Raw genomic sequence first — 25948 nt, 5'->3', positions numbered from 1 at the left:
CCGTTAGTTTTTAACGAAAATGTTAACTGAGTACCAAAATAATCAAATTTCCATATGTTCAAGACCACAAAATCCAAAAAATAATGTTAAAAATAAAAAACGTAAAATGACTTCAGACCAATTTTGACCTTTCTTTTATAAACTCTTATTTTATAGTTACAAGAGAAGAATGTTAGTAGTAGTTAATTCTGTCCGAGTACAGAGAGAGGAGAGGATAGACAGAGGTACGCACGTCCATGGTGCATAAGATCTTATTTGAGATTAAGTTAGAATCCCAAATAATTCCAACACCACATTTCCTAGAAAGTTTCTAAATTTAGATCAAACCCTTTTCATCCCTTGATTAATCTCTGTTTGTGACTCACGTCACGACCCCTCATTACAAAAATTCACATTTTTTGCAGCCAGCAAAATTTAATGGCATTCTTCCGAAGAAATTCCCCCCTTTCCAAAATCCTTTCTTGATCGCATATGTTGGGTTTTCTTTGGCTTTTGATCAGCACTTCGATGGATGATTCTGGTGGGAGGCGATGTTTTGGGGTCTCTTTGATTTTGCTGCTGCTAATTGAGGTTGTGTGTGTGAAGGGGAATAATGTGGTGTTTCAAGTCCACCACAAGTATGGTGGGGCCGCAAAGGGTAAAGCACCAATTGGAGTGCTCAAGGCTCATGATTCGAAGCGCCATGGCAGAGTTCTTGCAGGTGTAGATTTCCAATTGGGTGGTGATGGATCTCCCACAAACACGGCGTACGTTTGATGCAAACGGTGTTTTTCATCTATCTATGCATTTCTATGTTGCTTCTTGTCTTGCATTTGTTGATTGCTTTATTGTGCATTCGGTTTGTTATATGCAAACAAAAATTGATATTTAGAAACATAGGAAGGTGGAAAATAGGGTGCGTTATAGCGTTTATAATATTGCATTGTAGTGTTTTGCATGATATGTTGGTGGTACTTTTTCATTTAAGAGGGGTTGTCATATCAATACATCCCGTTGAATATATCTAGTTTTAACTGGCTAGCCTACACATGGAGAGAGAGGCAGCTTGTGTGTTTGATATATGAATATAATTGGTTAATGAATATATGGTTGATGCAGGCTCTACTACACCAAAATTACAATAGGTACTCCTCCAGTTGACTATCATGTCCAGGTTGATACAGGAAGTGATATTCTGTGGGTGAATTGCCATAAGTGTGATAAGTGTCCCACAAAAAGTGATCTTGGAGTATGTTTCTTCCTTCCATTTCTCTTCTTCTTTAATTTTTAGGTTTTCAGTACACAACAGGGTAATTTGCATATTTATGATCGTTGATATACTCTCATAATCGAGCACATTGAGTCTAAAATGAGTGCTACTGAGACTTAACTACTTTTAATTAACCAGATATCATTGGTGCAATATAACCTGAAGGCCTCCTCCACTGGACAAGTTGTCACTTGTGATCAAGAGTTCTGTGGTACAGTATTCAGTACTCCGAATCCAAATTGCAAGGTTGGAATGAACTGCGAATACGCTGTTACTTATGGAGATGGCAGCAAGACTGAGGGTTACTTTGTGAGAGATACCTTCAGATTTGACCGAGTAACTGGAAACCGTCAGACCTCACCAATGGATGGATCTGTAGCATTTGGGTGAATATAACTGGAAACCGTCTTTCCGTTTGCTTAGTTCCAACTTCCAACTATAATATGATTCTGTGTCTTTCCTGTACCTACTGTGCTTTTTTTTAAAATCTAAAATAGGTGTTCAGCTAAACAATCTGGGGAATTAGGTTCATTTTCACAGGCTGTTGATGGGATTGTCGGTTTCGGACAAGCAAACACATCCATTCTTTCACAGCTTTCTTTGGCCGGAAAGGTGAAGAAGATCTTTTCACATTGCTTGGACAGTAAGAAGGGAGGCGGCATATTTGCCCTGGGAGAGGTTGTGCAGCCAAAAGTAGTCACAGCGCCAATCGTTCCAAATCAGTAAGTGGCTCTGTTACTTATTATTATATGTACTACTTCATTGTAGTGGTATTTTTATATGTACTCCATTATTCTTGAATTTGCTGGACGTCATCTAATTCAATTTCTAATCTTATCTTAGGGCTCATTATAATCTTATTCTGAAGGGAGTTCAGGTGAGTGATAAAAACATAGACCTTCCAACGGGTGTATTCGGCATAGGCCCGCCTCGGAGGGCCATAATCGACAGTGGTACGACCCTTGCCTATCTTCCAGCAGACATGTATGAGAAGGTTATGAGTAAGGTGCACAGTACATTCTTTGTTCGTTTACTTTTTTTTATCGTCTATCAAAGCTCTTTCTTAACCACGCATGCCTAAATATCTTTCGATCTGTAGATAATGGAGTTGCAACCAAAGATGCAAATGCATATGGTTGAGGATGAGTTCAAATGCTTTTGGTATACTGCCAAGTAAGCATACAACAAATATGTGTAACTAATACTTTATGTGAGATCAAATTAATTGTTTCTCTCACACGTAATGTCTGCAGCATTGATGCCGCATTCCCAGTTGTAACATTTCAATTTGAGAACTCACTTTCATTGCAAGTTTATCCTCACAATTATCTGTTTGAAGTTCGTGTAAGTAAACTGTGCCATATGATTCAGTGTTAATTAGTGCGTTATACTCATGCAACATAACTTCAAATCGCAGGATACAGAATATTGCATCGGTTGGCAGGTGAGTGGAATGCAGTCAAAGGATGGGCAAGAATTGACTCTGTTAGGAGGTATATATGCAGTTCACTTTGCTAGTAGACATTTTGTAAAATCTAACAAGTAAACAGTAGAATTTAGGAACTGAATCGAACCTATGCAGATATTGCCTTATCCGACAAGCTTGTTGTGTACGATCTTGATAATCAGACGATTGGATGGGCACAATATAACTGTGAGTAAAACATCACTTTTGCTTTTGTTCCCTGTGTGCATCATTATTTTAAGTTATGAAGTTAGTAAAAAGCTGAAATGAATATGGTGAGCAAATTATGGAAACGAACGATTGCTTGGAAATTCGAACTTGCCCTGCTAGATAAGATACAAACGTTGTTGTAAGCTTGTCGTTTCCCCCTGATTTAGGATAATGCAATCTACTAAAAAAATCTTTCAGCTCGTGTATCATACCCTTAAAAGATCCTAAGTCAAGCTCGACTTGTTTATCAGTACAAGACTAACCCTTTGTCTCCAATCTTAGGTTCATCGAGCATCAAAGTGAAGGACGAAGGGAGTGACAATGCGTATGATGTTGTTGCCCATGACATATCTTTGGATCCCTGCCCGTTGAAGGCTAATGTTATATCGGTTCTTATGTTTGTAGCCGCTGTTCTCAGTATGTTTGTATGAGCTCCTACGAAAGGAGGCAGCAACAAGAAATACTGCTGGTTGTCGTATCGTGTCATGAGCAGGCAAGAAGCTTTGCACTGGATATCCAATTGTCAAGGTGAAAAATTGGAGATTTTCAACACCCTAGTCTGCTTCACCTTAGAGATTGCTGCTCCTTGTATATTTGTTTCAATCTTATGTATATTTTCTTTAAATTTTATGGTATAGAAATTACATGAACATTGTAAAGTGAAACAAGAATAACAGGCTTTCATTTCTTTATTCTTTAGAAAAGAAGTGTTTCCATCATTCACCTTTATTTACTACAGAATGGAGAAAAATGAATCTTGAACAAGAAGCTGAAATAAATAATCAATTATTGAATCAGCATGAATCTATCTTACCAACTCCTAACCAAACAAATTGAAGAACTGGTTGCTACCATTCTCATCTGGTGGTATAGCAGTCACTCCTCTTGGCGGGCTCTCCACATTCCTCTCCGGCCCTTTCGGTGTCTTGTACCTATAACAGCACGCTACCAACATAAACACGACTAAGTTCACAGTACTCAAACCGGCCAGCACCCAGTAATACCGGTCCAAACGGCTCTTGTTCAATGTGTGCTGAAACCAGCTTTTGTTCCCCCCGGCCTCACTTAATTTTCCCAAGACATAAACTGAAAGCACGCTGCTCATGAATCCGAGACCAGAAACTCCCCGTGCAAAACAACTGAGGTACTTGCTCATGCATTCAGGAGACTGATCTTTGTAGAATTCAGTGACACTCATTTCAAAGAATGTGTCAAGGCCTGCAAGAAGAATGAACTGGAAAAGCAGCCAAAACACAGTCATGGGAACGTTTTTATCTGGAAACTCTAGCAAGCCATGTTTCTCAATCACTTTAAGCCTACGTAGCTCCATTTTGGCCGCGGTTATGCAACACAGAATGGAGAATATCATCGCGACTGCAATTCCCATGGGAGGTCCGTGTTTTTTCTTTAAAAGGTCTCTAGCCCATGAGGTGAAAAGAAATTTCTTTGCCCACTGTGATAGTAGTAGAAGTATCTGAAGAGGAACCTTCCAGTTTCCTATTCTTCTGTTCATGCGATTTGCTTGTTCTATGAAATAAGTGTTTCCAAACGAGGACACAATTCCACAGACGATGAAGGTGGTCCACATTGGGAACATACGCACAACAATTTTGGCATCTTCAACTTCTGATATGGAGCAGAGTCTCCATCCCTTGTTTGCAGTTTCTGGATTTTCATTTGGCAGTATGATGGCAGCCTTCTCCAAACACCTAAAAATGAGAAGCTATAACAAAATTAGTGCATTGTAACCAATTAACTTACATGAAGATAGACAAATAAAACACCTGAGGATTCGAGTTTTGCGGAAGCCATCATTTTCCTGGCCATTTTCTCTATAAAGATATTGTTTATCAACTGGGAAAGGCTGAGATATCTTGCAAGCAGCAGCGAAAAACACTCTGCACACACTAGTTATCGGACTCCCTTGTGGTGTAACCTCTCTATATGCCCACGAACCTCTCAAGAAAACGCCACTCAGAAACAGAAGGGTTGCAGCAGCAGTGAAGATTGCTGGAATACCAAAGCGGAGGGACCATGGTTTGACGAATGGAAGTGCAACTGCTCCAACAATAGGTACAAGGACCACAACTATGAAAAACGGTAGTCTGAAGAATTCTCTTGCGCCTTCGTTACTGTCATGCTCATTATTCACTTGTTGCTCATCAAGAAAGGGTTTGACAGATACGGAATTGCCAGCTACTCCAACAGCTATGAGAGACATTCCAATGTAGAACAGAACCTTTTGCAGGCGATGAATACATTTTGGGCTGTAGTCTTTGCACGTACCAGTAGCATCAGCAAGAACCGGAGGCGTAGACATACTGACTAATCCAATTCCCTGTGACATAAAGAAAAGTGTTTTATAGCTACACTAATATCAACATTGATCTAAATCACCATAAAAAGCATATCTGAAGTTAGTAACATTACAAAAGCATACATATACCGACATGAAATTTCTGTGATTCTTGGATTCAAAACTCACCAAACTATAGGAAATGCTAGAAATCAGGAGCATCTTTCGATTTCCGATAAGAGTGTCGACGAGGAAAAGAAAGAAAACGGGTAATATCATTGAAATTCCACCCCATATGTTCAAAATTCCAGCAGCATTTACAAAGCTTATATTCCAAACTTTGGTTAAATAGTTTTGCATGACGAAGAGTGCATATGAGACCAATATGTCAGCCCACAGCAGAGCTGGAAATAACATGAAGAACACTTTAGGCAAAATCAACAAAAAAACACTTCCATCTCCAAAATGAGACAAAACATAATCATAAATAAAACCCAATTCTTTTACCAGAAATTCTGACATAGCTTCCCATTATTCCGAAGCACCAGTGACTGCTGCAATAGGAAAAACAAAATTAGTGTAGTTAACAGTAAAAAGAAGTAACCCTTTTTAAGTTTGAGGCAAATATACCTGAGGGAGAATGCCTGAGAAGTTATGTTCTTGGCGTTGTTGAGAACACTAAACAGGAGGCATTGATGGAGCAGCTGAGTTGACCAAGACTTCGCAAAGACGAGTAGTAAACGAGTGTACAGATAAACAGAAGGAAAATGATACGAAATGATTAAACCGGTATTTTACATTTTGTTTATCTAAAAGAATATAGCTTGCTTTAGAGATGAGCATTCACTAATTTGCTTTATTATATTTTAAAAATGAATTTCATACTCGTGTGAATATGGAGTATCTATGTCCAGTCAAATCCAATGCATCTAGAAACCGTTTGTTGCAACAGCGGATACCGTTTGTTGCAACAGCGGATATGATGTAATATTGGAACCAAAACTTTTGGTCACGGAGATTAATAAAATGTATAAAAAAATAAGCTAGAAAAATAAAATGGGAAAGCTGGTGATGAAATAAATGAGTGATTAAATATTTTATATTTTTATTAAAAAAGTAAATGACTCAACTTAGTTAAGACATTCCAAAAAAAAATACTACAACTCAACTTAGTTGGAACGGAGGAAGTATTCCCTCCATCTCAAGATCATGACACAAAAATTTAAATGTTAGTTTTGTACTCCTACTGTCCTTAAAAATTAAAAAGTACTCCCTCCATTCTACATAGTTAAGGTGAAATTTTTCGTCACGAAGTTTAAGAAATTGATGTTTAGTGTATTAGTTAGATAAATAGATAAAAAAGTAATAAAGAGAAAAAAATAGAGAGAAGAGAGTATAACGTGAATAAAGTATAGAGAATAAAGTAATATTCCCTTCATCCTATAAAAATATGTGCATTTTTCATTTTCGTCCGTCCCCAAAAATATGTATATTTCATTTTTAGAAAGTTATATCAATTAATTAATGTAGGTCCTACTATCCACTAACACTACTTTAATTATCATTCTCATCATTTCTCTTATTTTGCCAATTTTATCTTAATTCTCGTGTCATACTCATTGTCCATATTTTTATAGTACGGAGAGAGTGAAAAGTAAAGTAAGAGTGAGAAAAAGTATAAATTATTACACTCTCTTTTTCTTGCCCATACTCATCTAAGTGATGCATATTTTTCTCTTGCTAATTGTAAAAGAATATAGCTTGCTTTAGTAATAAGCATTCACTAATATGCTTTATTAGTACTCCCTCTGTCTCATAATAGATATCATAGTTAGAAAATGCCACAGGATTTAGGAGATATTGTTTTGTGTGTTAAATGGAGAGAGAAAATAGTATATTTCTATTAATATGATAGAGAACTTTCACTTAAAAAAATGTGACATCTTTTGTGACAAACTAAAAAAGAAAGTGTGACATATATTATGGATATATTTTAAAAATGAATTTCATACTCGTGTGAATATGAAGACCAAAAAAAGTAAAAATGATTACGAGTAAAATCTATGTCTAGTCAAATCTAATACAACGTAGAAACCGGTTATCACTTTTATTGCAACAGCGGATATGACGCAATATTATTATTTTTAAATTTTTATTTAGTACCTGGTCCCAATTAAGTTGAATTAAAATATTTGGACATTGGATTTAAAAAAATTGTATCCGTATAGAAAAAAATAGGAGAGAAAAATAAAGTAGGAGAGATAAGAAAAGAGTAAGATATGTGATGAAATAAAGTAAGAGTGATTAGATGTTTTGTATTTTTGTAAAAAAAGTACTCTATCCGTCCGCAAAATGGTATCCATGTTTGACTCGGCACAGATTTTAAGAAATGTGAAGAAAAGTTAGTCATGTAGGTTTGATGGTCAGGATGAGAGCATAGTACATTTCAATTAATTCATAATCCTCAGGTCAAGGGAATTCACTAGATTACGAGGTCTAGGAACTCAATAACCGAGTTGACTACGGTCGTCAGACTCACCTTCAGCCTGCTGTCAATAAAAATACCTCAACCCACTACACTAGCAATTAGTATAGAGAAGTAAAGGGCGATCCCACAGAGAGGAATAGGACGCGAGTAAGAGTTAAGAAGACTTGGGAAAGAGTTGGTTGTTGCCACATAAATTTGGGTTGAGACTTTTAACTATTAGACTTTGGAAATACAAACGAACTAATCTAACAGCTAGACCTAGGAAACAGAAAACATGATGCAAACATTCACGATGGAACGAAGATCGGACAGAAAACGAAATTGAACAACTAAATTTTACTAGACCTAGTGAAACGATTTCCTAAAAACAACTAAACAAGGGAACGCATGTAGTGGGACCATTTTCCTGAAACAGAAATAGTACGGAAATAAAGCTGCGACAATGCAAATCTGGTTCTAACTAACAACTAACTTCATCCCTTCCAACGATCCATGATCGCATATGCAGAAAACAGAGAAATACATCAAATCGGAACTGAGCATGTTGAATCAAACGATCAAATTACGATTAAACGAAAAATTAAAGCAGATCTACTATCACTAGACGAGGTAAATAAAAAAACAGTAGCTATACTTCAATACCCATGCAGAATTTCAACAGATCTAAACATCGGATGCTTCATCCGCTCCGGATCCAAGCAATCCCCAACAATCAACAGCAAATTCCATCTCCGATCACTCCAATCCAGACAATTCACCACGATCCAACAACAATTTAACTTCAACCTAACAGATCAAGTGCGTAAAGCATCCAAAGTAAACAAAGAACAGAAATCAACTTGAATCAAGAACGAAAACAGAAAATAAACATCCATAGCTGAATTATCCAGAATTTCACAACGATGAAACGATCGCCGAGCTTCGAACAACGTAGACTCGGCTCAAAAAGCAGCGAAAAACATATTTTAAAAGTAATTGTTTCTTCGCCCTACGTGAGGACGGTTGTACACAACTGAAACTAGCTATCAATACGCGAACCCCCTCAGAAATTACCCCATGGTGCAGTGTGTGTAGAGAAATTTGAAGAAGTGAGCTAGGAACTATGAACTGGAGCGTGAAAAGAGTGATAAAAAAATTTTATGCGCTTCCAGTATTTATAGACAGACGGCTTCTAGATCCTTCCTTGTATTCTCCATTTTGCCCTTTATCTTCGAAGCTCCCTCCGTCTTGTGAATTGTTGCTCTTTTGCTCATTTTTCGCTTCTTTCCTTCGCCCGACAAATTTCCTCTCTTATCTCCTCGGCCTGGCGATTTTCTCTACACAACCTGACTTAAGATATGTGTTAGATCCAGGAAATAGTTGAATTTACCTCCATAACTGAAGAGGACACAACTAGTGTGTGGGTAGTCACCGTGTGCACAGAAAGAAATAACAGGTTTCCTAGGTCCAGCAAATCTGCTAGATCACACGGTCTAGGAACTCACTGGTCGTCGAAAAATCCTGGTCGTCGGACACACAGAGCACTTCTTCAAAAACCCTCAACCACTTAACTAAAACCTAGCACAGGGAAGTAGGGATCGATCCCACAGAGATGGATGCGTAATAATCATGCTCAAGGATTTGGAAATTGTTTTTGGGTTGGCTGCTGCCACACATTTTTTTTGGGTTGAGGAAATTAAACTTAAACTTGGGATTTTAAACTGCTACGCTAACAGCTAGATCTAGGCAAAACAACAAAAGTATGCACGTAAACTAGAACCGAACAATCACTAGATCTGAGAAACTATTCTAATTACCTAGATCTGGGAAATAAACTGATGGTGGGGACCATAACTGAAAAAAAAGCAGAGTACGGACGAAAAGCTGGAAAAACAACTAACTAAGGTACTAACTAACAGCGACATCATCTTCTCCAACCAATTTGCATAAAAAAACTCAGAAGAAACAACATGAGCGAAATCGGAACAGAGCAGACTGATTTTAGCGATTTAATGAAGAACAATCAAGAACTAAACAGATCTACGGATGCTAGACGAAGCAAAACAGAAAGCAAACAGAAAACTCAAAATCCATGCATAACTCGACTTCCCCTGTTCAGATCCAACCTCGGACGCTAAATCCACTCCGGATCCAAGCATCCGACACAAACTCCGGCCAAAAGAAACATTTCATAACTTCAGATTCAACCAACAACCTCCGATCAACAACAACACCGCAGATCTACAGCCAAATTCCCAGATCGAGCACCAATATGACAGAAACAGAGATCAACATGCAACTCGCCGAAATAAAAACTCTTAACAGCAGGATCAACGTAGATCAACACGAAATAACATAAATATAACGAAAACTAAGAAATGCATAGATAATCAATAACATCAACAGCCAAATCGACTTCCAAAAGTGAAGTTCGAACGAAATAGAATGCAAAAGAACTGAAAGTAAGTAGATTGTATCTTCGCCCTCACGCGGACGGTGTTACGACAGAATTTCTCTGAAGAATTGACCCCTTGAAACCTAAAACTACCCCAAAACTCCCATTTCCCCAAGTGTGTGTTGTGTGTGAGCTAAGAGTGAACGAAAGAAGTGATCTTATGTGTTGCATGCTCCTCTATTTATAGGCGTTGAGGTGGTGCCCAGCGAGGTATAGATAGACTTTATTGCCCTCAGCTATTGACTCCCTTCTTCTAGCCTTCTTTTCCTTAGGTTCTGCTCACTTCTACTTCATTTCTTCGCTAGACTGTTTCCTCCAAGCATCTCCTGGATCTAGCGATTCTGTCACACACCTGGCTTAGAAACCGTGTTAGACCCAACAAAATGTAATGCTTTTCACTATATAACCGATGCATGAAATTAGTCTTATCAAACTGCTCACAGCAAAAGAATAAAGTGAATTTCAAGCAAGGTTATCCCTGACCGACTCTTTAGACTCTAGACAGACTCCTAGATCTAGACACAATTTGAAACTAAAACACTTAAAGAAAAACATACAAACACATAAACACATAAACACATATACACATATACACATATGCATGAGCTAGCTTCAACCTTTAGGCAACCGTCCCCACAAGATTAAGGTCAATCCAACAGGTTGCACTCCTCCAAATAGGCCCTTTCCCTTCCTCTACCTAGCCAATCTGTCAGTTCGTCAAGATAGCCTTTTACTTACCCAATTATTGGATTCACTCAATCACTCATTCCTCATCAGGGATGTTAGGATCGATTCTCTCTTAAGTTATTGCCACACCACCGAAGCGTCGGGTTATGAGAGTTCCTCCTTTTTTCCTGGATCCGGTTATTATTGTTCCTGCCCTTTAAAAAACTTCCCCCTGGACTTCGTCCAGCTTATACCTCCTTCTTTTTATATCTTTTTTTTTATTTTCTCTTTTTTTTGCTTTCCTTTTTTTTTCCTCTCTGGACTCCGTCCAGCTTCATTTTCCTCTTCTCTCTTCTGGACTTCGTCCAGCCTTATAACACCTTACCCTGGACTTCGTCCAGCTTATACCTTCATAACCCAATCCCCCTATTTTTCTCCTTCACAACTCTTCTCCCTAAGCATTCAGTGGCGGCCCTTTAACATGTGTTAGCTCGAAGTTAATTAAGGCTTATAAACCGCTATTATAGTAGGGCTTCACAACTAAGTAAGTAAAGGCATCCTCTATCGTTCTCGCTTCACTCAGATTGTCTTGGCTTATTAAAGTTAAAGGCTTCTAAGTTGAAATACCTCCTATTTTCAATTACTTTCACTAAGGGGATCATGCCGTATTATATTCACTGGCTCATGCGACACAACAAAACTAGACCTAAAGACTCTTATTATGCGGACAAATACATGCATCGACTCCTCTCCCCCTCCCACTTCACTCAAGCTTGTCCCCAAGCCATCGTCGTGAAGGGGGGAAACAGAGAGATCAATGCAACAACAACAACAGCTTTATATATATAAAAAACTTCTCACACTTAGACCAAGCATTGGGCTAAGTGGGAGAAAACACAACAAAAAAAGAAAATACAAACTTCTCACACTTAGACCAAGCAGTGGGCTAAGTGGGAGAAAACACAGACAAATACATAACACAAATAGGCAACAAAAACAAAAACAGAGAACTGAAAGTTTTAAAAGAAGAAAAAATAAATAAAAGTTACTTGGTCATGGGGGTGATTCACTTCTGGGGCTGGCTCCCTCGAGAGCCAGACTGGGGTGGGATTCCGGGTCGGGTCATTTTCACCTTCTTCTTCGCCGGCTGCTCCGGCTCTTCTTCTTCCTGTTCTGGCTGGTCGGGTACTGGCTACTGGCTTCTTCATCAGAGACTTTGATTTTGTTGGGACTGACACTTACTTGGGAACGGGTGGGGAGATCATCTGCTTGAGCATTTGTTGTGGTCGCTTGACGGAGGGACTGCTCTGGACTGGCTGCTTGACCGCGCTGCTGGACCCAGGAGTTACCTTCGACTGGGTCAAGGGGAGTGTCTGCTGCAACCACTTCAACATCTTCATTGAAAGCTCCACCGCCTCCGTCATTCGCTCATTTTGTTTAGCAAACTTCACTGCCAAATCTGCAATATTGCCCCTCAGGGTTCACTTCCTCCCGGCTTCCGTTCAATTCCTTCCTAATCCCCCAAAGTTCATTCACCATTTCTTTCCTCATCAATTGCATCTCCTTTCTCATATCCTGGACATCCTTACGCAGCTCTTCAACATCTTCACTTGGCATGGCCTCCTCAGCTTCTCCAGTCTCCGCCTTTACCTTGTCTCCTATCGAGTAGAAGAAGGTCTTGGCGCCATGAGCTTGGAGTAACCCCTTGTTGAAAAAATAATCAACGATGAAAATCTCCGGGGGTTAGCACATGACTACCAAAGGAGCGGTTTTGGCAATCTTCATTTCGATGTTCCGCTGGAGGTAGGCGCCGAGGAGGTGGCAGGTATACATATGACGAGCAGGGTTGCTCGCCATTTGGTGGCATGCCTGAGCCAGCCATTAACCTAGGTGCACCTTCACGCCCTTCGCCATGCACCAAGTGAAGTAAAGGTCGGTAGTTGTAAGAGCTGAATTAGCGGTTCCCATCAAGTTGTAGCTGATAAATGTCTAAGCAAAGCGGAGGATTCGGTCTTCGATGTGAGAGGCTTTGGAGTAGCTGGACTTAAACGTTCCCGCCTTGGAGTGGGTGATCAGTTCCCATGCTGTTTGCACTTTGAAACCCGGCGTATTCTTCGGCACACCGATCATCCTATCATTCCATATCCCCTCATCATCCTCGGCTTGGGTGAACAACCCCATTTTCAAACACCACTCCCGGATGCTCATCTCATGTTCTTCATTGAAAATCCTGAAAGTTATGGAGTCTGCGTCAAGATCAGTGGTGTTTTTCAATCGAAAGGTGGAGAAAAACTCCCTTGCTAGGTCCATCGGCACCCTCTCCTGGTTGTGCTTCAGTAACCACTCAAATCCGATCGAATAGATACAAGCGCGGAAGTCCTCGTCACATGCAATCATTTTAAGCTCTTTGGGGCTGTACTGCTTCCCAGACTTAGCCATCTTCCCGGCGCTACATCTTTCCTTGTACACCGTGGTCCTTTTCTGATCGTCGAACTGCCTCATCGCCTCTAGCAGCTCTTTAGTCAGCCAAACTTTCGGGCGTCCTGGAATAAACTCTTCTTCAGCTTTTTCAGATTCATAGTCGGGTTCATGGGTAGGCTCGTCTTGTTCCTCGGCAGAGGGATCTTCGGTCACTGGGGAAAGGGTCTCCTCAACCTCCTTGACGGAGGGAGCTTTGCTTGACCAAGTAGGTGAGGTCGCCGCTGCCTTTCCTTTTCTCGCCCTCTCCTTGGCCAGGCGACGTTCCTCTGCTTCCGCAGCATCCGGAACTAAGTCATCAACTTCGTCGAGCAGACTCCTCCTGGTTCGTCTCCTCTCTCGCCCTCTTGTCTATCTCGGGGTTCGTCTTCCTCCTGGTCATCCACCAGGTCCACAATCAAGTTCAGCCCTCCCTCGGCGGGCTCCGGTACTCCGATCACATGTAGATCTGTTTCTTCCATCAATTTTTCCGGGGTTTCCCCCTCATTATCCACCATCGGGGTTGCCCCCTCAATATAAATGGGGTTCTCCCCCCTGACATCACTTGGGGTTGCCCCCTCTTCCATGGGTGCACAGGGGTCGCACCCCTGAAATCGTTCGGGTCTCATCCCCAGTTTCCATAGGGGTTTCCCCCTCAGTTACCTCTTCCACAACAGGGGTTTCCCCCTCAACAATACTGTCCACAATAGGGGTTTCCCCCTCCACAACGTCATCTATAACAGGGGTTTCCCCCTCACCATCTTCCTTACCCTCAGAACTAGGGTTTTGAGGGGATCGTGCGCTAGCTTTCGAGTTGGCCGGTCTGGTGATCGAGAATGTGGCCACGTTCTCGTTTCACATATGAGTTTCAGATATGGTATGAGAAGAGAGAAAAATGGGCTGCGCGGCCATACTTTTGAGAAAATGTTTTGGTGACTTGGTCTTTTATAAAACCCCGAGTTCACTTTTAAATGCTGACACAATATTTTAGAAAATTATTTTGGCACATGTTCACTGAGTACACCAAGTACTCAGCCCTGCATATGTTTTCTATTATTAGAAAATGCGGGCATGACACTATGAGACAACTAAATATTAACAACAGTGCATAGGTGATCTTGGGATTTAGTTGGTCAGTGTTTTAATTAGAAAAAATTTTCAACTATCTACCTGACCAGGCTAAAATCCCGAAGATTACCCGCACTTGACTAATTAAGTAGTAGAGAAAAATGAGCGTAATGGAATTTCTTCCACTACGCACATCTCGGAGTTATCCCTAAAAAATTTTAACCTATGCCCATTTACGAGAAAAGGGATTGAGTTAGAACTTTCTCCCTGAATTTTTACTGCACCGTTGGCTCACAAACACCACGATCGTGTATGGTCTGATCCACTTAGATTTGAGCTTCCCTGGCATCAGCTTGAGGCGTGATTGAAAAAGGAGTACTTTCTGCCTAACTTTCAATCCCTTGACCCCGAGGTTCCGATCATGCCATAGTTTTGTCCTTTCCTTGTACCACATTGCGGCATCGTATGACTCCAGTCGTAGCTCTTCCAGCTCTTGAAGTTGCAGCTTCCTCTCTTCTTCATAGGCCTGGGGCTTCGCATTCATTTCCTTAATTTCCCAATATGCTTTGTGTTCCACCTCGACCGGGAGATGGCACATTTTTCCAAATACAAGTCTATAAGGCGACATCCCAATAGGAGTCTTGAATGCGGTTCTATAAGCCCATAAGGCGTCATCAAGCCTCTTACTCCAGTCTTTTCTCGATGGGTTGACGGTCTTTTCTAAGATAGCTTTAATTTCTCTGTTTGAAATTTCTGCCTGTCCATTTGCCTGGGGTTGGTAAGGAGTAGAAATTCGATGGTGTACCCCGTACTTTCTCATCAAGGCTTCTATCTACTGTTACAGAAATGTGTTCCTTGATCTGAGATAACGGCTCTGGGAACTCCATACCGGTTAAATATGTTGGCCTTCAGAAATTTTGCTACCTCCTTTGATTCACAGGTGCTAGTAGCCTTGGCCTCAATACCACTTTGAAACATAGTCGATGACAACCAGTATATACGTGTTCCCATGAGAAGACGGAAATGGACCCATGAAGTCCATCCCCCACACATCAAAAATTTCACACACAATAATGGGTACCTGTGGCATTTCATCCCTCGCAGATATTCCCTCGGTCTGTTGGCATCTGGCGCAATTCTGGCAGAATTCGTATGCATCTTTGTTCAGCGTGGGCCAGTAAAACCCGCTATCTAAAACTTTCATTGTTGTCTTTCTAGCCCCAAAATGACCTCCACATGCCAAAGAGTGGCAATGGGTCAGTACGTCTCTCTATTCCCATTCAAGAATACATCTTCTTATCACCTGATCTGAGTCCATCCTCCAGAGGTAGGGATCGTCCCAAAAGTAGTATTTGGCTTTGCTTTTAATCTTCATTCTCTGGGATCGGGTGACTTCGGATGCAGTTGATAATTCTCTTGTGACCAGAGAGTTTGCCAAGTCTGCGAACCATGGTTCTTCATTTATCTTGCACTTTCCCTTATCTAATTCCCCGGGGCCGGTTAGCGCTAACACTGCTGCCCAGTTGATTGGTCTAGCATGTTTTAACACAAGGTACAAGTGCTCTTCTGAAAATTCATCCGGTGCTTCCTCATCATTTCCCTCTTGGTGAATTCTACTAAGGTGATCTGCCACTCTATTCTCAGTTCCTTTCTTGTCCCTGGCCTCCCAATCAAACTCTTGAAGAAGCAAGACCCAGCGGATAAGCCTTGGTTTGAACTCTTTCTTGCCAACAGGTATTTGATGGCCGCGTGATCTGTGTACACTATGGCCCTCGACCCCAACAAATATGGCCGAAATTTTTCAAATGAGTTCATTGTGGTGTTGTAGTTCCTCTAGGCCTGGTTCAAGGTCTTGGATGCGTAGAAAATTACGTAGCTCTTCCCTTCAATTTTCTGGCCCAAAACAGTTCCCACCGCGAAGTCACTTGTGTCGCACATCATTTCAAATGGATAATTCCAATCTGGTGCACGAATGATTGGTGTTGATATGAGTTTGTCCTTCAGTAGCTGGAAAGCCTCTTGACATGCATCGTCAAAGACGAACTCGACATCATTTTGCAGTAGACGGGTGAGGGGTTGTGCAATTCTTGCAAAATCTTTAATGAACCTCCTATAGAAACCTGCATGACCCAGGAATCCTCTTACTTCCTTTTGATTAGTTGGGTGCGGCATCTTAGAGATAACCTCCACCTTTGCTTTGTCCACCTGAATTCCTCTATCAGATACCACATGACCCAGGACAATCCCTTCACGTACCATGAAGTGGCATTTTTCGAAATTAAGGACGCGATTTTTTTCTTCACATCTTCTCAATACGACATCTAAGTGCCTTAAGCATGATTCAAACGAGTCCCCATACACGGTGAATTCATCCATGAATATCTCGATGCACTCTTCCAATAGGTCTGAGAAAATAGTCATCATGCATCGCTGAAACGTCCCCGGGGCATTGCAGAGCCGAAAGGGCATTCTCCGATAGGCATATGTACTGGAGGGGCACATAAAAGTGGTTTTATCTTGGTCCTATGGGTTGACATATATCTGAAAGTAGCCACTATACCCGTCAAGGAAACAAAAGTATTGCTTCCTAGCTAGTCTCTCCAGTATCTGGTCAATGAAAAGTAAGGAGAAGTGATCTTTTCTCGTGGCTGCATTTAATTTCCTATAGTCAATGCACATACGTCATCCTGTGACGAGTCTTGTGGGCACCAACTCATTCTTCTCATTTTCCACCACTTGTATCCCTGACTTCTTTGGCACCATATGCACTAGACTAACCCATTCGTTGTCTCGGTCCGAATATATGATTCCTAGGGCCACCAACTTTAACACTTCCTTCAAAAATATGGGTTCAGCTTCCTTTGTGGGTCTTGATGAGCCTATGCACCTTCCTCCAACCGGATGTGATGCATGCACAGATCCGGGCTGATTCCCACTAGATCGGATAAGATCCATCCGATAGCTTTTTTGTTCTTCCTCAGCACCTCCAATAACTCCTTCTCCTGTTGTTCTGTCAGCTGACTGTTGATTATAATCGGAAATGTTTCATCTTCCCCAAGATAAGCGTACTTCAGACTCTCGGGTAATTTCTTCAATTCCTTCTAGGGTGTGATGGCTTCCTGGGGCAGGGGATTTTTCTCCATGATTTTGGTTGCCATTTCCCCGAAGTCAGTTGCCTCCTCCAATCCTTTTGCTTGAGTAGAGAATGTTGATGCGGTTGATACGGGTTTATGGCATAATGCCATGATCGCTTCATTTATCTGCTCATCCGTCATGTCTCGAGTTAGTAGAGTCTCACACCAGCCTTCAACTTCTCTTTCCATAGCTTGACTCATCTTTGAATTCTCGATCTTCTCCTGCATTAATTCAGTCTCAAGATATTCTTGGACCAGGGGGTTAATAACATCCATAGCATGCAAATTTTCCATATCCAATGGTTGTTTCGTAGCATCATCAATATTGAATGTGTATGTTTCCCCATGATATTCCAGACATATGGTTCCATCAAACACATCAATTATTGTTTTAGCGGTGCGAAGGAATGGCCTTTCAAAAAGCACCCCACTAGACCCAGTAGACTCATACTCATTCATCTTGATCACATAGAAATCGACTGGATAAAGAAAATCATGCACTTTGACTATCACATTTTCTAACACGCCCTATGGATGAATGCAAGACCTATCAGCAAGTTGGATCACTACTTTTGTCTCAGCTAATTTCACCCCCATAAACTTTTTATAGAGCGAAAGAGGTAAAACATTTATTGAGGCACCAAGGTCACACATAGCAATTCCACCTTCAAATTACCTATCTCAACAGGCAGTGTGAACATACCTGGATCAGTCTTCTTCGACGGTAGCCTCCTCTTTTGGATCACTGCTGAAACATTTTCGCTGATCACAATTTTTCCTTCTGGCTTGGTCTTCCCTGCTATAAACTCCTTGATAAACTTGCTGAAGGTGGGCAGCTTCAATGCCTGTAGAAAAGACAAATTTATCTCCAGCCTTCCGAAAATATCCATGAAATCCACGGGATCATCCTTCTTCTTTTTTTCTTCTCCCCCGATGTGGGAATGGCTTCACAGCTTTACTGGGTTCTCCTAGAGATTTGTCACCAGTCTCCTTGCTGGCCCCTTCATTACTCTCTTCAGTTCCTGGGTCAAGGAAGAATGGGTCAGGGTCTCGAGATAAAGGTTTCCCCAAATCTCCCTCTTGGAGATCATCCTCTCTTTCTTGTGCTTCCTCTGTTTCGACACCTTTCTTTTGCTGAGTCAAGTTATCTACTGGTACTCCTCCACCAGTCTTCATAGCTAGACCTTGATATTCTCTTCCTGACCTCAAGGTAATTTGACTGATATTTGCACGGTCAGGTGGTCTGACTTAGGCAGGAATTTTTCCTTTATTCCCACGTATCTCAATCAGAGAAGTAGAAATCTGGGACATCTGCTTGGCTAGCATATCCATCGCAACTTTCTGCTCGCACAGTGTATCCTGCAACTTATGGACCAGATCATTATTGGCTTGAATGTTATTTTGAAAATGCTGATGCGATGTCAGTAAGTCTCATATCATATCGTCAGTCTGGGTTCCTTGAGTAAGGTTGACCGGATTGGGATCCCTGGCCCGAGTTAAAGTTTCCTTGGTTTGGATGCAGACCTTGACTCCCCTGAACGTTCTCTGATGGGGTGGAACGTAGTTTTCGGTGGTTGATTCTAGTTCCGGTTGACCCAGTTGCTCTGGTTTCTATTTCCCCAATTGTTCTGCCCTTCCTGATTACTGTTGGGCCAGTTCTGCTGGTTGTTTGGTCCTTCTTGATTCCTCCCTGACCAGTTGGCATGACTATTATGTCCTTCTTGATTCTGGTTGGGCCAATTTTGTTGGTTCATGTCTGGGTTAGGATTTTGAGGTGGAGGTGGTTGGTTTCCGTCAGACCACCTGAAACAGGGGATATCCCTCCACGGAGCATCCTTGTTCTTCCATTGGTTCCAACTCGGGTTCTGATTATTTTGACTCCATTTTCCCATAGCATTCACCTGGCCTTGCTATTCTCCATTCCCTGAGGGACCATAATAAAATTGGAGTTAGTTCTCTTCTTGACCTAGCAACTTCTCCTTCTTTTTCTTCTCGATCGCGCTTAGAAGTGCCCTTTCCAATCGATCTATTCTGTCACCCACTCCTTCTCCTTCCTGCTCTTTTACTGCATTTGCTAACCCTCGTCTGAGAATGGAGCGCGGTTGATCGTACGTCTTCTTTGCGTCAATCAACCTCCCTAGGATCTCTCTAGCTTCACTAACCTTCTTCATGGTAAAATTTCCCCCACTTGAGGTATTCATCAAATCCTTACAATCAGGATTCGCCCTTCATAGAATAGGTAATAAATCTCAGCTTCTATCATCCAATGGTTGGGGAAGATGTCGAGCAACCCTTTGAAACGCGCCCAATATTGACTCATGGCTCATCGTAATCTTGTTTACATTCCAGAATTTCCTTCTTGAAGGCATTGGATTTGTTTGAAGGAAAGAAGTAGTCGAGGAAGATCAACTTGAAATCTCCCTAAATGCGGATGGAGTTCGGTGGTAATCTTAGTAGCCAAGTGTTCGCCTCTCCTTTCAACGCAAATGGGATTCCACATAGACGGTAGTCCTCCTCAGTCGCCTCATTCGGTCTCTTCAACAGTTCATTCCTCTGTTTCTGCGGTCTGCTCGGGGTTCTTTCTTGTCTGTCGAGGTTGAGTCCTCGTCACTGTCTAAATTCAAATGAGATGGGCTTCCTGTTGTTAGTCCTGATCTGGTGGTTACAGGGGCGAGAGTTTCCTTTGGCTGCCAGATGAGTTTTGATTCCTTCCACTCGGGCTCTTGATTCCAGCTGCTAAATCTGAAGCCTCTGCTCATAAACTGAAAAGAAATGAGAAAAACAACAAATCAAAAATTATATACGCCAAATCACTCTAAACTCGAATGAAAAATATGCCATTCCTCCCCGGCAACGGCATCATTTGATGGTCAGGCTGAGAGCACATACATTTCAATTAATTCATAATCCTCAGGTCAAGGGAATTCACTAGATTACGAGGTCTAGGAACTCAATAACCGAGTTGACTACTGTCGTCGGACTCACCTTCAGCCTACTGTCAATAAAAATACCTCAACCCACTACACTAGCAATTAGTATAGAGAAGTAAAGGGTCGATCCCACAAAGAGGAATAGGACGCGAGTAAGAGTTAAGAGGACTTGGGAAAGAGTTGGCTGCTGCCGCAAATTTGGGTTGAGACTTTTAACTACTAGACTCTGGAAATACAAACGAACTAATCTAACAGCTAGACCTAGGAAATAGAAAACATGATGCAATCATTCACGATGGAACGAAGATCGGACAGAGAACAAAATTGAACAACCAAATTTTACTAGACCTAGTGAAACGATTTCCTAAAAACAACTAAACAGGGGAACACATGCAGTGGGGACCATTTTTCTAAAACAGAAATAGTACGGAAATAAAGCTGCGACAATGCAAATCTGGTTCTAACTAACAGCTAACATCATCCCTTCCAACGATCCATGATCACATATGCAGAAAACAGAGTAATACATCAAATCGAAACAGAGCATGTTGAATCAAATGATATAATTATGATTAAAAGAAAAATTAACTAAACCCTAATCTACTATCACTAGATGAGGAAAATAAAAAAACAGTAGCTATACTTCAATACCCTTGCAAAATTTCAACAGATCTAAACATCGGATGCTTGATCCGCTCCAGATCCAAGCAATCTCCAACAATCAACAGCAAATTCCATCTCCGATCACTACGATCTAGACAATTCACAATGATCCAACAACAATTTAACTTCAACCCAACAGATCAAGTGCGAAAAGCATCCAAAGTAAACAAAGAACATAAATCAACATGAATCGAGAACGAAAATAGAAAATAAACATCCATAGCTGAATTATCCAGAATTTCACAACGATGAAACGATCGCCGAGCTTCGAACATCAAAGACCCGGCTCAAAAAGCAGCAAAAACAGAAATTAAAAGTAATTGTTTCTTCGCCCTACGTGAGGACAGTGGTATACAACTGAAACTAGCTATCAAGATGCGAACCCCTCATAAATTAACCCATGGTGCAATGTGTGTAGAGAAATTTGAAAAGACCTGGGAACTGTGAACTGGAGCGTGAAAAGAGTGATAATAATTTTGTATGCGCTTCCAGTATTTATAGACAGACGGCTTCTAGATCTTCCCTTTTATTCTCCATTTTGTCCTTTATCTTCGAAGCTCCCTCCGTCTTGTGAATTGTTGCTCTTTTGCTCCTTTTTCGCTTCTTTCCTTCGCCCGGAAAATTTCCTCTCTTATCTCCTCGGCCTGGCGATTTTCTTTACACAACCAGACTTAAACATGTGTTAGATCTAGGAAATCGTTGAATTTACCCTCATAACCGATGCATGAAAGTGGCCTTATCAAGGCTCCACATTTACATATTAGTTTTAAACTCCCTCCGTCCCAAGGTACTTGAGTCGTATTCTATTTTAGAATGTCCCAAGTTACTTGAGACATTACTATTTTTGGCTAAAAATAAAACATCTAATCCCACACACGTTATTATTTTTATTTATATTTAAGTCATTATTAGGTCAAAATGTTATTTTTTTTATTTATTTATTTTAAAATATAAACGTCATTCTATTGAATATAAATTGAGCATTCCTCCCACAAAAAATTGTTTTACAAAATTATAACAGTAGATAAGTCATCAGTCATGTAAGCTCACTGTTCAAATAAATAACTCTCAAAACCTTCTTTGCACGATGCCTATCTTATTCTATTAACTCTGGACTCATGGCCGCACGGTTAATTAAACCTGCGAGATTATATGCGTCCCCTGACCTTCAACGATAAATGCTGCTATCAAGTTATTTTCACGAGCAAGACTTTGTTCCTCTTCACCAAAAACCTATCACTGTTTTCAAGCTTCTGCAATAAAAAGGCAAGAGCCTCTTGTTTTGATAAGTTGGAAATGTAGAAGGTGAATGTTCATCAACAAGTACTTTGAGCTGCTTCAGCTTCATTGATTCGCCAGGTGTCTGTTCGAGAAGCTGCCTACACAGCTTCTTGAGTTTTGACCTTGGTGCAGGACCTGAGTCCACCTCCAAATTTTCGTGTTTCCTTTTCACTCCACTATGTGAATCAGTGGAACCCTCCCCATCGCTATCACCGAAAGTAGTCTTTTTACCTTCAAAGTAGCAGCCTGCGATTTTCTTTTTACGATCCTTGATACCAAGCCCTTGTTTTCCAGAGGTCTTTGAGCCCTGAGCTAAGTTGTAAAGATTTTCTTGATCGTCCTCATTGAACATGGTCCTCTCGACGGACTTCTTTCTGCGAGATTCAGCACCAAGCATACCTCCAACTAGGGCTGGCAATTTTTGACACGACACGATAATCCGACACGAATCCGCACGAAATTATTGGGTTTGGATCAAGTCTTATTGGATGCGGGTCATTATTGGGTCGACCCACTAAGAACACGAAAAAATCGGGTCGGATGCGGGTTGGATGCGGGTCGGGTCGGGTAACCCGTTAAAAATTAATATTATTATTTTTATTTTGAGTAAAGATAAATTTGCAAAAATTGTATACACAAAATGCTCTTCAAATTTTAAAAAGGATAATATTAATTTATTTTGATTAGATAGCATCATTAATTACATATTTTTGTGACTAATTTGACCTTATTTATAATTTTTCATTTTTCATTTTTCATTTGTATTGTTGTACAATATGTACCAAGACCCTTATTAAAAGATAAAATTTTAGAGAGAATAATCATCCATAGTATTTTAATGGAATAATAATGAAATAATTTTTTATTCATTTTATTTAAACTATCACAATGATATAAAGATAAATAAATTGCTTTTTTTTTTACAAAGTATAAATTAGGAAAACACTCTTTTGTTAGGAAATTCTCTCATATTATTTTTGAAACCATTGATATTTTATCATTAATTTCTAACTTTTAATTTTGAAAATAATATTATACATATTGGTTGATTATTCTATCTAAAATTATTAACATTACAATATGGGTCATTCAATGATGAAACATTGTTGGACTCGACACATATAATAGTAATACAACATTCAAATGTTTAGCACTTGCTCCATAAATTGATAAGATCATGAAAAATTATTAGTATTACTATATTATAAATCACAATATTTTCAATATTTCATTTACTGTATTATTTTAATATTACTTTTATAATTATTTTCATAGTGCGTAATAATATCATAATAGAGATGGTATGATGATAACATGTGAAACCCAACATGTAAGTTGTAACATATTCTTTAATTATATGACTACTATATAAATTGATATATTTAAATATTATGATAAACCACAACAAATTTTAGACCCATATTATAAAATTAATTTATGATTAATAATCTGTTATATATTATAGTGCATCAAATGATACATAAGAGCTAGTTCGACGATAGAAGGTTGTTGCTATCAACGTCTAGGCGTGTGACACTTCAAGTATATTAGTTAATATATTCAAAATATATAATTATGTCTTCATTCATGTAATTTTGGATAATAATATTAAATGACCATGTAATGACCCTACTTTGCATATTCCTTCATGTTATAATATATAGAAAATATTTGAAATTACAAGCTTCAAATTATATTTCAAATTACAAAAATTAAAGTAGTCGAAAGAAATGAAATAATACAATGTACGTGAGAGATCCAAGTGAAAAATAAAACTAAATCAATTAGTGTTTAGAATAAAAGGATAATTTGAATAAATTTATGAAAAGTAAGTTTATACTTATAGATACAAAACGTTAATTCAGATATTATGTACTAGCAAAACTAATCAACAAATAATTATATAATATAATTTATTACTATTATATTCTTTTTATTTTGATTTAATAAATTTAATTTAATTATTAGTATTTTCACTCTTTTTTTTTTGTTCTTTTTATTTCTTTAGTTCTTTTATCTTGTTTCAAATTTTTTTGTTGGGTTTTGGAACAAAAGTTATGTATTTGGAACAAAAGTTATGTATTTTGTTGGGTTTTTTTGGATTTTGTTGGAGTTTTGTTGTTTAAAATGGAACATCTTCATGCTATATGGCTTTTTAAAATGGAACAATATGTAATCGTGTTGTTATCGTGCTTAGGTTGTTGTCGTGTTGTTATCGTGTCGGGTCAACCCGAAGTGGTTCGTGTCGGTATCGTGTTCAGGTCGATATCGTGTTCTTATCGTGTCCAGGTCGATATCGTGTTCTTATCGTGTCGGGTCATTATCGTGTTCGGGTCGTGTCCGGGTTTGAAGGTGGCGGGTTGGGTTCGTGTTCGGGTTTGGGGTTTCCTTAACAGGTTGGGTTCGGGTTTGGCCTTATTGGGTTGGGTCGTTATCGGGTTGACCCGATAACGACCCAATCCGCATGATTTGCCAGCCCTACCTCCAACAACAAACCCAAGTTTGTAGCCCCACCAATCTGACGGAACATCCTGGTTTCTTCCTTCTTCATCTGGAACACTGGTTTCAATTGGCTTCTCATCCTCGGATACTTTTGGAGCGTTGCAGTTCTCTGAAGCCTTAGTCTTATTCACAAGAATCCCTTCAAGATCCTGAGAAGAATATGCACGTACAGTCTTTCCCTTCTCTCTTTTTTTATACCTTCCTTGGGGTCGAGTAGCCTTGGCAACTGCCTCTTTTTTGTCCTTAGAAGGGCTGGGTTGTTCAGCATCTGTCTCATCATCTTCATCCTTGGTTTTTACAGCTGCTTGCACTTTCAGTTTCTTGAGGATACTGTCAAACTGAGTGGTATCAAAAGCCCATGCATTTGGTATCTCTGTTCCAATACCTAAGGTATCCTGCTTGTTCTTCACCCTTACATATCCTTTGATGCCTTGTTTTTCCTTTCCAAGCCCTTCACCTTCTTCCCATCCCATTTGCTTCATGAGGCGGAAGGCGGCAGAGCTCCGATCGACTCCGACGTAACGGAGAGGAACTTCCGGCGTCGCCATATTAACGGTCACGTCCTTCACTCTCTCCCTCTTGATGTAGTTTGGAGAGAGAAGTAGGCTGGGACTAGGTCAAAATGTTATTGACCGTTAAAAATTTACAAAATACTTAATATGGACCAAAACATATTGTTTATGACCAAAAGATTATATTTCGTACTCTACTTAATGTGCAAGAGTAAAACATTTTGTTAGACATGGGAAATGACCAATTTTGAACTTTAATCTTTATTATATACTCACTCCATTTCCTAATAGTTGAATCATTTTTTCATTTCGAGCATTCTATAGTAGTAGAGTCATTTCATTTTTAGTAAAAGTAACACATTTCTCACTCTTACTTTATTTCTTTTACATTTTCTTCCCTTCTACATATTATCTTTTTATTTAATACATTACACATATTTTTTTATCTTCGTGTCAAAAGTAAATGTGTTCACTGCTATAGAACGGAGGGATTATGTGAAATCCGACTGCAGAATTATGAAAATGTATATTGGAAAAGGTTGACTATATATCATACTGATATTGGGTTATAAGAATAAAATTAATTTTGTCCA

General features: G+C 39.8%; 2 protein-coding genes and 1 pseudogene across 4 annotated transcripts; 1 reads left to right on the top strand and 2 right to left on the bottom strand.

The window, feature by feature from the left end:
- Positions 1-187: 187 nt before the first annotated feature.
- Positions 188-3643, top strand: LOC125206077 (aspartic proteinase 36-like). 2 transcript variants are annotated; one of them, XM_048105372.1, is made up of 10 exons: positions 188-746; positions 1099-1228; positions 1388-1635; positions 1747-1971; positions 2093-2255; positions 2349-2422; positions 2503-2593; positions 2667-2742; positions 2832-2903; positions 3207-3643. In XM_048105372.1, the coding sequence occupies exons 1-10, from the start codon at positions 472-474 to the stop codon at positions 3353-3355; spliced, it is 1503 nt and encodes a 500-aa protein (XP_047961329.1). In that variant the 5' UTR covers positions 188-471; the 3' UTR covers positions 3356-3643. The 2 variants fall into 2 exon arrangements, with proteins under 2 accessions (XP_047961329.1, XP_047961330.1); XM_048105373.1 differs by lacking the exon at positions 2832-2903.
- LOC125206076 (protein NRT1/ PTR FAMILY 5.5-like) lies at positions 3585-5981 on the bottom strand. 2 transcript variants are annotated; one of them, XM_048105371.1, is made up of 5 exons: positions 5851-5981; positions 5728-5771; positions 5410-5624; positions 4709-5262; positions 3585-4633 (listed from the first exon to the last, which is right to left on the bottom strand). In XM_048105371.1, the coding sequence occupies exons 2-5, from the start codon at positions 5750-5752 to the stop codon at positions 3745-3747; spliced, it is 1683 nt and encodes a 560-aa protein (XP_047961328.1). In that variant the 5' UTR covers positions 5753-5771; positions 5851-5981; the 3' UTR covers positions 3585-3744. The 2 variants fall into 2 exon arrangements, with proteins under 2 accessions (XP_047961328.1, XP_047961327.1); XM_048105370.1 differs by having other exon boundaries at positions 5728-5774; positions 5851-5980.
- A 16228-nt stretch (positions 5982-22209) lies between these two features.
- Positions 22210-25436, bottom strand: LOC125208157 (annotated as a pseudogene).
- Positions 25437-25948: the final 512 nt, after the last annotated feature.

Source organism: Salvia hispanica, chromosome 2 (genome assembly GCF_023119035.1).
Source record: "Salvia hispanica cultivar TCC Black 2014 chromosome 2, UniMelb_Shisp_WGS_1.0, whole genome shotgun sequence".
NCBI lineage: Eukaryota > Viridiplantae > Streptophyta > Magnoliopsida > Lamiales > Lamiaceae > Salvia > Salvia hispanica.
The sequence above is the reverse complement of the archived record's forward strand: the minus strand, read 5'-3'. Positions and strand labels throughout refer to the sequence as shown.